Raw genomic sequence first — 11,998 nt, 5'->3', positions numbered from 1 at the left:
GCTGCGCCCGCCGGAGAATTTCCACCACGCTCCTAGCACTTCGGACCGCCGCATACCAAGCAACACCTTCAGGAAGGAACGCGACGATGCCGACGCTGTTGCCCGGACTGGTCCTAGGGTTTCCCCCGGTACACGGAGGGGCGTGTGGAAGAGGTAAGCCCGGCGCCCTTCGAGAAGGACCGGTGGCGCCCGCGGGCGTCACCGCGTCAGTGCCGGCCAAGCCGACAGGGATTTCTCCCGTCCGCCACACATCCACATCCCCGGCCGCTCCGTCGCACTCCACCAATCTTGCCGCCCACCAACATGCGCCACCACGGTCTTTAGATCACCACCGCCGTCTCACCATGGAAAGAGAAGCGAGACCGACGGATCTGAGAGGGGACAGCCGGGAACAAGGAGCGGCAAAAATCAGCGGCCACGCGGGAGGGGACAACCTCCACCGCCCTTGGCGGTCACCGGCCGGACGCAGCAACAGGAGCACACCAGGCCCACGGCCCGGCCGAGCCAAAAAGGACTCGTGAAGCTCCCGTCACCACGCTGCAGTTAGCGCGCCACCGTCTTCGCAACCCCCCGCACGAGCCGCACCTCCGTCCGTCGAAGCCGTCACACACGACCAAGCGGCAAAGCGGAACCGACGAGGCCGAGAGGAGACAACCGGGAACGATGAGCGGCAAAATCGGCAGCCACACGGGAGGGGACGACCTCCACGGCCCATGGAGGTCACCGGCCGGACGCAGCAAGGAGAGCACACCTGGCCCACGGCCCGGCCGAGCCAGATAGGGCTCGTGAAGCTCCCATTGCCGCGCTGCAGTGCGCGTGCCTCCGTCTCCGCAACTCCCCGCACGAGCCGCTCCTCCGTCCGTCGGTGCCGCCGGCCAGGCCCGCCCAGACCCAGATGGGGCCCAAAAGGGTCCAGATCTGGCCAGAAGGGCGCCGCCGCCTGTCGCCGCGCCAGCCCACAGCCAAGAGGCTGTGCCGCCGCCTCCTCACCATCCGGCTCAGAAGAGAACATCCATACAGTCCTTTGTATTAGGCTTGTTTTTCACTAAAAATCAGCTATAATAGTTATGTTTGCCCCCCTCGAGCCCCCCCCCCCCCCCCCCCCCAAAATAATTTTGGCTCAAGCTCCGCACAGGTGCTACAAATTTGCGGCGGGGGGCAAATTTTGACACGTGATAAGATATATCATCTGTTGGAGCACTATCTTTTAGCATAAAATACCATAAAAACATATTTTGGGCACGGCAGATTCTTTTATCATCTGTTGAAGATGAGCTAAGAAAACATGAGGAGGAAAGAAGAAGCAGGGCAAGGTAGCAGGCGTGGCAAAGAAGATGGGAGAGGAGGGCACAAAGGTCGCACTTTAACGACCGTCATGTGGCACATTCCTTGGATAATATTTGGTCCAGAGGATCAATTGCTAGACTTTTTAACCCTCTGGGATGACTGAAATAACCATACCGCCCCTGGTAAATTTCCAGGTCTGCCCACAGGCACCTGGCTTGACTCGCCGCGAACAGATCCTGGGATCTCTCCTCCCTCCGACCCTCCCTCTTCGTCTCTCGTTTCCCTCTCTTTCGGTCGCTGCCCCGACGCCCTCTCGACCTCGGTCCAAGTCCGGCAGCCAGGGCGACAGCGACGGCAAGGTATGCTCCGTCCCTCCCTTATATTTTACCCTCCTACGAGTTCCTTGATTGGTTGAACCCCTCCTTGAAACCCTAGATGAGAAACTCGTTATTCGACATAGATGTTGTGTCAAAAATTCTTAGCGTTTTCCTTTTCTAATTTAAGGAGTAGCTCCGTTTTTTCTTCCTTTGATCAAATATTTTTTGTGGAAAAACTGGAGAAAATATATGAGAAAGTGAGCATATATCTCTGAACAGAGAGGTGCGCTTGAGCCTCCTGCTGCCCCAGCGCGTGCTCCTGGTGCGTGGCTACCGTTCAGGTGCAAGCCATATATGCTTGTGGAAAAGAAGCAGAGGGGTGGGGGTTAGATTTAAGTGACTACTTCATTTTGTATAACACATGTCCGGAACTCATTGATTGGCACATCAACTTCAGGGCATGTGGCACACCAATTTGGCCAAATAAATCATCAAGGTTGCACCAACTTCAGGGCAAATGATAAAAAGTCCTGTTTCACCGTCTCAATCCCACATGGCGGTAGCGGCGGCGCAGCTCCGTGGATCAGCCACGGTCGCTCAGAGGCATGTAGCCTTCAGAGTACCCTCCTCCTGCCGGTGGCAACGTCACCCTCTCGCTGGTTCACTAAAGGTATTACCCCGATCCAGACAGTAAACACTATCTATTCATTCCCTGTTATATTTTCTTGTGTTTGGTTGATACTCTACTCATCTGAAGAACATGTTATTGTTGTTTTGCAAGTTCTTGATCATTGACCACTAGAATATTTGGTTGTTATGCAAAAGTTAACAGTCATGTGATTTTCATAAAGAAGAAAAATATTAAGTTTATGTACAGTCTGCCTGAGGCACTATGAAACAACACTGACAGTTGCACTTGACAATTTAGTAGGGGTAGCAGGGGAGTTTTCCATTTGCACGCATCTGGCAATTTGATCATTGATGGTGTTGTGCACCTTGTCTAAAGAAAATTATATCACAAAGAGGCGAGAAAATGGTTCTGCGGTGCTGGTTGGTGAATCTGCTTGTAGAAATTTGGAACAATAAACATTTGAATTCATGCTTCTGTAGTTTTAAGTGTTATCGTTCTTGTACCAGTCGGGTTCATGAAGAGTTGAAGCTGTTGCCTACTCCTGTGCTCTGATGTGCTAGCATGGACCAAGTATAATCACATGATCAAGCTATCCAATTTTAATAGAGTCAAGTGTTTTCTGCTCTTATTGGGAGGACCTAGAGATGAGAACCTAAGCTGATTTAGTTGTTCTGTTGTAATTTATAAGGTGAATAATATAGGCCACAAATCACCATTGGTAGTAAATGCATTTTGGTGGACACATGTCTTGAGATGCATTTTGGTGTTATAATATTCTGCAAAAAGTTACATTATTTCCTGCAGCATCAGGCCATGCTCTTCCACAAGATTAGCTTGGGCATAATGACCAGAAGATTTGTTTCTTAGAGAAAATAATGTAAAACTAAATAAAAAGGTTGACTTTACCTTTTAAACATATTTTATTGCCTCAGCTTTCAGTTTCTACCAGTGGAGTGGGTGGGAAGCCGTTTGGTTTTAGTGCCAAAATTGCAACAAAATGTGCAAATGAGAACACTCGGACTGAAGAGTTGAACTCGAGATCAGATCAAGCAGGCGAACATGTAGAAGCAGTTGAAGATGTGACTCCCCCAAAGAGGAGTGCTAAGATCCATGATTTTTGTTTTGGGATTCCTTTTGGTAAGTAACTGTTTTTACAACAAAGGCAAAATCCTGTCATTCTTTTATTGAATAATCATGTGGGTGAATGTAAAATTCCGCCGCTGAAGTTTCCTGATAAGCGTAATTTTGCCCATACCAGTTTCTTGTTTAGGAGAATTACTAGTATGTTGTAAATCGATTTTATTTTTCAGCTTCTTAATGAAACTGAAGCTGTAGGTCGTAACTGTTTGAAAGTAAAGATGAGCTTCTCACTGCATAATTACCCAAACTTACTATTAGAGTGTTGATTGACCCTACAAGTTTCAGAAAAGCTACAATTTTCCTTATAGAGCAAAAATCCTTACGGATGTCAGATTGCCCTTGCTATATAGGTATGATAAATAATCCCAAACCAGTCGAAAATGAGAATGTCATGAGTGCTTTCTTTTGCAGTCATACTTCAAACAGGAAATGTTCCTTATTACGTTAACGGTTCCATCAGGCTTGAATGGTATCCGGTAGATAGTAGCACTGAAAACATCGACTCTGTTAGCTTGGATGTGTCTGCATAACAAATAATTTCGTTTGGTAGTGCAGGTGGTCTTTTGTTCTGCATGGGGCTTCTAGGCTACTTCTTCTCTAGGAGTACTGTAAGTCTTGTCCTAGGTGTTGCACCTGGGCTTGCTACGCTCCTTCTTGGTACCCTCAGTTTAAACTTTTGGAGGAGTGGAAGATCCAGCTTCCTGTTTATATTGGGCCAAGCAGGTGAGATAACATTCCATATTCTTGGTGTATTATATGTTTGCTTGTTCTGTATTACATGTTTGCTTATTGACATGTTCAATTTGCTCCCTTTTAGCAATTTCTGCTGTCCTTGCATGGAAGTATTCCCATGCATACTTACTGGTAACTACCGTGAACGTTCTGTTTTTATGGATCATTCCTTCCGTAACAGTGAGTTAATCATAGTTCTGTCTTGCAGACAAATAGAATTCTTCCTTGGGGCTTCTACGCTTCACTGAGGTACCTTACTGCTGATGTATAACCCCCTTCATTTTTCTCGTGGAAATAGAAGACCTTGATGTATTGTTACTCTTTCTTCAAAATGGTACAGCACTGCGATGGCTTGTTTCTATGCGTACGTGCTGCTTGCTGGAGGAAACCCACCACCCAAGAAGTTGGCGCTGGCACCATCATCGTAGAGCCAGGGAGCAGGCATACCTTTCTGTCCTAGCTTAATTTGACATTTGTGCTCCATAAAATGCTGCGAGTACGAGCACAGAAGAGTTTGTCTTCTATATTTGTATAGGTTTCCTAGTCTTAGGTTCGCTTGTGGCGAGCTCTTGGATTTTTGGTGGAACATCGAGCAAATAATACTGGCAGGATGGTTGTAATGATCCTGATGAGCATTTTTTCTTTCGGCTACTTGAACATGATGAAGGATAACCAGTTGCCTCTTGACGCACTTTTTTGGTGGATCACCTGACAACAACACGTTTGATATTCCACTGAACATATAGCCTTGATACGTAGAACGGGCAGAATTTTGAACGATTTGGTCGTGTATTCAGGCGATGATTCTTTGGGTAGCAAATATGAGCAGAAGCCACCTGCTCCATTGCATGAGCGAAACAATAGTTCGGGAGTAGAGTTTTAATGGGAACACACGAGTTATCAAGCTGTTTTTCTTTTTCTTTTTTGCGGATAATCACAAAGTTCTATTCCATGGCCATAGGGTTACAATCTGCTAATACAAAATCATGAATGGATTGGGGGCCTCGTTGCAACCAACAGGCGGTGTTGTGAGCCGTACGAGCATAATTAGCGAGACAATGTGAAACCTATTCTGGGATCTAGCTATATCAACCGGTTTAAACTCCCGTTCTACCATTCGATTCTTGATTTCCTTCACCAGATTACCAAATGGTGATTTGACGAGGGAAGCATCAACATAGAAGAGAGCTATCATTGAGTCCGACTACACCACAACAAGAAGGCTAGACTATTGAAGGGCTAGCAACATTCCTATCATTATTGCTTGAATCTTCGCAGCGAGAGCATTGTTGCAATAGAACAGAAGTTGGCATGAAGCAAAAATAATCTCACCGTTGTTCCTCAAGATCATGCCCGCTCCTGCTGATCCATCCTCTGAGGAGAAAGACCCATCCACCGATAAAGCCAACCAATCCGTTGGTGGCGATGTCCCTGGGGGCACCGGCGGAAGAACCTTCATACTCTGCACCATTAGCAATATCGTCAACAAGAGACTTGCCTTTGATTATGTGTTCGGTTATGAGATGTCATATATTGTGGACTGAGTTAAAATAGCTACATAAGAAACTCATCAAAGCTTTCATGGATTTTTTTTACCGTGAACCAGGCCATGTTGAAGGTTCCAAATCCTCCATATTAACATGATGATCATATCTCAAATGCCACTTGAATGCAGTGCAAAAAAAAAATTTAACAACCATTCTTCTTCGGTGTATAGAACTTGTTCCTTATTAGGTATAGGCCAGACTTTAGTCATCGAATCCCATAACATAGCTGCATTATCACATGTTACCGGAGCATGATATGTATCCTAGTTTGCCTTGCCGCACAGTGGGCATGTCGCGCATCGAGCTAGGTGATGGCGACACTTACATGGCATGGTATAGCTAGTGCCCCGGAGATCACCTTCCATGTCGTGACCTCCATCCTATGGGGCACAACTGCTTGCCAGACCAAGTCACACAACTTTCGGTAAATATCAGGCAAGAGCTCGAGGCTTCTGGCGAGAAAGAGTTTTGTGTGCCTCCATCGCAAGTTTATATGCACTGCGAACACTAAATCACCTCTGGGGGTCTGGCTACTACGCGAGGAAATCTAGGTGATGTACGAATTTGTCGAATAACCACCACGTCAGCAGGATAAAAGTGTTGGTTCAATAAGTTTGGAATCCAGGCACCGTTGTTAGCCAAAAAAATCCAAAACTCTATTGAGTCTACATTGTCGCTTTGAGGTTATAGGGCGGAATGACGGTCCCCTAGGAATCCATCGGTCTTGCTAGGTCCGAATAGTTGTGTCATTCCAAACCCTCCAGATGAGGCATTTCTTCACCAGTTGAAGACCATGTTCAATTCTTTTCCAAACAACAGAGGCATTCCTGGTAAACACGATATCAACAAGGTTGCCATTGGGAAAGTACCTCACTTTTAACAAAGGTGAACAAAGGTTGTCACAACTGATCTAGTGACCGCCACACTTGTTTGGACAAGAGAGCTTGGTTGAAGGCCCTCATGTCTCTGAAACCGAACCTTTCTTTCTATTTTGGTAGAACAAGCTTGTCCCAAGCAACTTTTGGTAGGACTTACTTGTAATTGTGGGGATGTAGAGGGTGAAAACTATAAAAGCACATGTATATACATCTCACAGCTGGGAATGAAAGAGATAGCATTCTCCAGAGAAATCTTCTCCTCCTCTCCCATGACCTTCCTCTCACCTGAGCTTCACCCAGGATCTACAAGATGGCATCAGAGCAGGCCGGGGGTTCGCGCCGGAATCGCATAGATTGATGGCGCTGAGTGTTGGAAGGCAAAGGCACATGTTCTGGGGCCTGATTTGCTGCGGCAGAGAATCATATCGGGGCTGCCTGTTTGTGTGCTTGGCTGCGGTGGAGCAGAGGACCGGCGGCCGCTGTAGTGGAGCAAGGGAAGGCGCCGGCTGCGGTGGTTCAGGGGAGCCAGCTGGGAGCAGGGCAAAATAGCCAACAGACTGGAGACAGAGGTGAGTGGTACCCAGGAGGGTGTAGTACAGCTGCTGCTGAGGGGTTGAGTAGGATTTATTCAGGTGAAGGTGAGAGTGGTGAGTTGGTTCTTGGGTGCAAAGTTGAGGTGCAGCTAGAAGGTAGGCTACAGGATTGATTCACAGGGGAGATTACTCGCTTTGAGGTAGTGATTGAGGGTTGTACAGTACTATAGTGTGACCCTGAAGAACTTGCAAGATGGGAGAAAATGTGAATGCTCATGTGGCAGTTGCAGCCGGGGAACTTGCAGCTGTGCTTCAGTCTATGGATGAGAAGTGCAGAGCTCTTTGATGCCATCAGCAAGCAGGCTGGAAACTCAAGACCAGATATTGAAGCCAAGGAAGAGATTCACCCATTGCAAATGCCACATGTGAAGCTAGAGGGTGCGGAAAATTATTCCAGTTGGGCAGAGCATGCCGAAACCATCTTGATCTCGAGGAACCTTGAGGGGTATATACTGGGAACAGTGGAGAAGCCTATGGAGGAAAATTCAAAAGAGGCCCATAAGTGGAAAACAACAAATGCATTGGTGAGAGCTTGGATTTTAAGCTCAATATCATCTCATATTGCAAAGCAAGTTGAAAGGATCAAGGAGGCCTCAGAAATTTGGAGGCTCCTAAAAGGGACATATTCAGGTGTAGGGAATGAGATGTTGGCATGTAGGATTCAAAAGGAACTACATGAGCTAGGCCAGGGTGAGAAGACTGTTGTGGAATCTATGTCAGAACTAAAAAGGTTGTGGAGTGATCTTGATTACTATGATCCAGTTGAGATCGAATGTGGGAAATGTGTTGAGAAACATAGTAAGTGGACTGAAATAAGGCATGTTAGGGACTTCTTAAATGGTCTCCATCCTAAGTTCAAGAATAGGATACCAACACTTTATGGTAGTGGGAAGTTGCCCAGTCTAGAGCAAGCAATTGATGCAATTATAAGCGAGAAAACTAGGTTGAAATTGGAGGCAACAGGACCCGTGGCCCAAGGTGTGTCACAAAGACGTTCGGCTCTTCTTGCCGCCGAGAGTGGTAATTATCCAAGACAAGGAACAAATACTCATGAGAAGAAGTGCTTTGAATGTGGTCAGCTAGGACACTTGAAGGCTATCTGCCCACAACTAATAGGAGGAGGTCGTGGTAGAGGCATGGACTGGCATGGCAGAGGGCGTGGTCGCGGGCTTGATGGACATGGTGGTGGTCGTGGAAGAGGTATGCGGTCAATAGGAAGGGCACGCATTTTCTAATGTTGCTGAAGAATCATCTAGGACTGTGAGCATCGAGATGATCGCCGATGAGTTAGAGAAATGACGTCAATTAAAGAATTTGAGCCTTTGTGATCTGCGGCCCTCGAAGACACAAGGATCATCTTCGCCAGCCAACTTTGTTGGTAACAACTCTTATATTATGGGATGTAGTGATAATTTTACAACAGGGGCACAATGGTTAATTTACTCTCATGCATCTAGACATACGGCTGGATCTAATAAGGATTTTTACAATTATGTTTCTAATCTAAGAAAGGAAAGTGTACAATTAGCTGATGGTTCTACTCAAGCGATTGTGGGGTCTGGAATGGTCAAGTGTAGTCCAAATATGTCACTTTCTTCTGTCTTGCATGTCCCCGCATTTCCAATTAACCTTTTATCGACCAGCTGTATTACTGAAGAATTGAATTGTGCTGCTATATTCTTTCCTACTTGGTGAAGGAAATATGCCCTAGAGGCAATAATAAAATTGTTATTTTATATTTTCTTATTTCATGATAAATGTTTATTATTCATGCTAGAATTGTATTAACGGAAACTTGATACATGTGTGGATACATAGACAAAACACCGTGTCCCTAGTAAGCCTCTACTAGACTAGCTCGTTAATCAAAGATGGTTAAGTTTCCTAACCATAGACATGTGTTGCCATTTGATGAACGGGATCACATCATTAGGAGAATGATGTGATGGACAAGACCCATCCATTAGCATAGCATATTGATCGTTCAGTTTTATTGCTATTGTTTTCTTCATGTCAAATACATATTCCTTCGACTATGAGATTATGCAACTCCCGGATACCAGAGGAATTCTTTGTGTGTGATCAAACGTCACAACGTAACTGGGTGATTATAAAGATGCTCTACAGGTATCTCCGAAGGTGTTTGTTGAGTTGGCATAGATCGAAATTAGGATTTGTCATTTTGAGTATCGGAGAGGTATCTCTGGGCCTTATCGGTAATACACATCATAAGAAGCCTTGCAAGCAAAGTGACTAATGAGTTAGTTGCAAGATGATGTATTATGGAACGAGTAAAGAGACTTTCCAGTAACAAGATTGAACTAGGTATGAAGATACCGACGATCGAATCCTGGGCAAGTGACATACCGATGGACAAAGGGAATAACGTATGTTGTCATAACGGTTCGACCAATAAAGATCTTCGTAGAATACGTGGGATCCAATATGATCATCTAGGTTCCGCTATTGGTTATTGACCTAAGATGTGTCTCGGTCATGTCTACATAGTTCTCAAACCCGTAGGGTCCGCACGCTTAACGTTCGATGACGATATAGTATTATATGAGTTATGTGATTTGGTGACCGAATGTTGCTCGGAGTACCGGATGAGATCACGTACATGACGAGGAGTCTCGAAATGGTCGAGAGGTAAAGATTGATATATATATATATATAGGATGATAGTATTCGGACACTGGAAGTGTTCCGGAGAGTATTGGGTACATATCGGAGTACCGGAGGGGTTACCGGAACCCCCGGAGGGAAGATATGTGCCATATGGGCCATGAGAGGGGAGCACACCAGCCCACAAGGGGTGGTGCACCCCCTATGGAAGGAGGCCGAGTGCGAGAAGGGAAAGAAGGGATTCTCCTCCCCTTTCCTTCTCTCTTCCCCCTTCCCTTTTCTTCTCTGACAATTAAGGAATGGGGGGAGGCCGAATTGGGGAGGACCCCAAGTAGGATTCGGCCTACTTGGGGCGCCCCCTGACTGCCTCTATTCCCCTCCAGCCTATATATATGTGGGGAGGGGGTGCCTAGAAGACACAACATCAACTGTTAGCCGTGTGCGGCGCCCCCTCACAGTTTACAACCCCGGTCATATTCTCGCGGTGCTTAGGCGAAGCCCTGCGCAGATCACTTCACATCACTGTCACCACGTCATCGTGCTGACGAAACTCATCTACTTCCTCGACACCTTGCTGGATCAAGAGGATGAGGGATGTCATCGAGTTGAACGTGTGCAGAACTCAGAGGTGTCATATGTTCGGTACTCGATCGGTCGGAGCTAGAAGAAGTTCGACTACATCAACCGCGTTGTCAAACGCTTCCGCTTTCGGTCTACGAGGGTACGTAGACACACTCTCCCCCTCTCGTTGCTATGCATCTCCTAGGTAGATCTTGCGTGAGCGTAGGATTTTTTTTTGAAATTGCATGCTACGTTCCCCAACACTTGGTGCATATTTCAGGAACTTGGGACTGGAAGAAAGCTTGGGATGGAGAGCATGCATGGTGGGTTATATTACTTGGATAATAAGATATTCCCTATTGTGGCTGTTACGGTGTGCTCACCCCTAGAAGAATTTCTACTTCAACATCGCCACTTGGGACATCTATCTTTTGCCACTCTGGGTCAACTCTACCCTAATCTTTATTGTAAAATTAGCAAGGAACAACTAATATGTGATGCTTGTCAGTTTGGAAAGCAAACTAGGAGCTCTTATTTGTCATCTGATAATAGAAGTGATGTACCTCTACAAACTATACACTCAGATGTATGGGGGCCCAGTGGGGTGACATCGATAAATGGTTACCACTATTTTGTTACATCCATTGACTGTTGCACTAGAACTACTTGGGTCTATGTTTTGCGTCATAAGAGTGATGTGTTTGAATGCTTTAGAGATTTTTCATAATATGATTAGGACCCAATATTATGCATGTGTGAAGGTACTACATTCAGATAATGGTACCGAGTATGTGAATAGATAACTTGATGAATATCTATCAAGTTACGGAATTATCCATCAGACTACCTATCCGGGTACATCTGAACAGAATGGACTAGCAGAAAGGAAGAATAGGCGTCTCCTAGAGATTGCTCGGTGTATGATGTTTGCCATGAATGTTCCAAAGTTTTTGTGGAGTGAAGCAGTCATGACTGCGGCCTACTTGATGAACAAGATGCCATCCAGGGTGCTTGGATATAAGACACCAATCGAATGTTTAACCGGAAACACTACATATGTGGTTCCACCAAAAGTATTTGGATGTACATGCTTTGTGAAGGATTATAGGCCTTCAGCTGGTAAGCTAGATCCAAGGGCATTAAAGTGTATATTTGTGGGGTATTCTAGTAAGCAGAAAGGTTACAAGTGTTAGTGTCCTTCGAAAAGGAGAATGTTCATGAGTATGGATGTGGTATTTAGAGAACATGAACCATTTTATGGGGAACCAACTAATTTAATGGATGTGTTTCCTGATTTGTTTACCGATGACATGTTAGATGCAGATTGTGGGACAGGGGGAGACAAGGAAGAGGGAGCCGGTGACGCAACATCAAAAGGGATGATAATTGGGGTAATCCCTGTAGAAGCAGAACAAGAACAAAGAAAGGATGAGAAGTATGATACATCAAATGAAGCACTCTGATGGACAAAACCAAACGAGGAAAGGGAGATGCAGGTGTATACACGAAAATGACATACCCAGGAACAAATGCAAGTGTTGGATCCTGAACCTAAACCTGAGGCTTATGGACAACAACATGAGTAAGAGCGGGAAGCTGACCAACAAGATGACACTCAAAGTCAACCTAATGACTCCAGACCTTCCTCGTACAGTGGTAACATATCTTCTCAATATGATGACCTTGA

At 45.7% G+C, this 11,998-nt stretch overlaps 1 protein-coding gene across 1 annotated transcript; it reads left to right on the top strand.

Moving 5' to 3' along the window:
* The first annotated feature begins 1,454 nt into the window (after positions 1–1,454).
* Positions 1,455–4,782, top strand: LOC123045721 (protein FATTY ACID EXPORT 1, chloroplastic). The gene is made up of 7 exons (XM_044468897.1): positions 1,455–1,646; positions 2,062–2,274; positions 3,168–3,372; positions 3,931–4,098; positions 4,193–4,239; positions 4,316–4,356; positions 4,448–4,782. Exons 2-7 carry the CDS (start codon positions 2,122–2,124, stop codon positions 4,533–4,535), a joined length of 702 nt encoding a protein of 233 aa, XP_044324832.1. The 5' UTR covers positions 1,455–1,646; positions 2,062–2,121; the 3' UTR covers positions 4,536–4,782.
* The last annotated feature ends 7,216 nt before the right edge of the window (positions 4,783–11,998 follow it).

The sequence above is a fragment of the Triticum aestivum genome, chromosome 2B (genome assembly GCF_018294505.1).
Source record: "Triticum aestivum cultivar Chinese Spring chromosome 2B, IWGSC CS RefSeq v2.1, whole genome shotgun sequence".
Classification (NCBI taxonomy): Eukaryota; Viridiplantae; Streptophyta; class Magnoliopsida; order Poales; family Poaceae; genus Triticum; species Triticum aestivum.
Note: the sequence above shows the minus strand (reverse complement) of the source record. Positions and strands in the feature narration are given on the sequence as shown.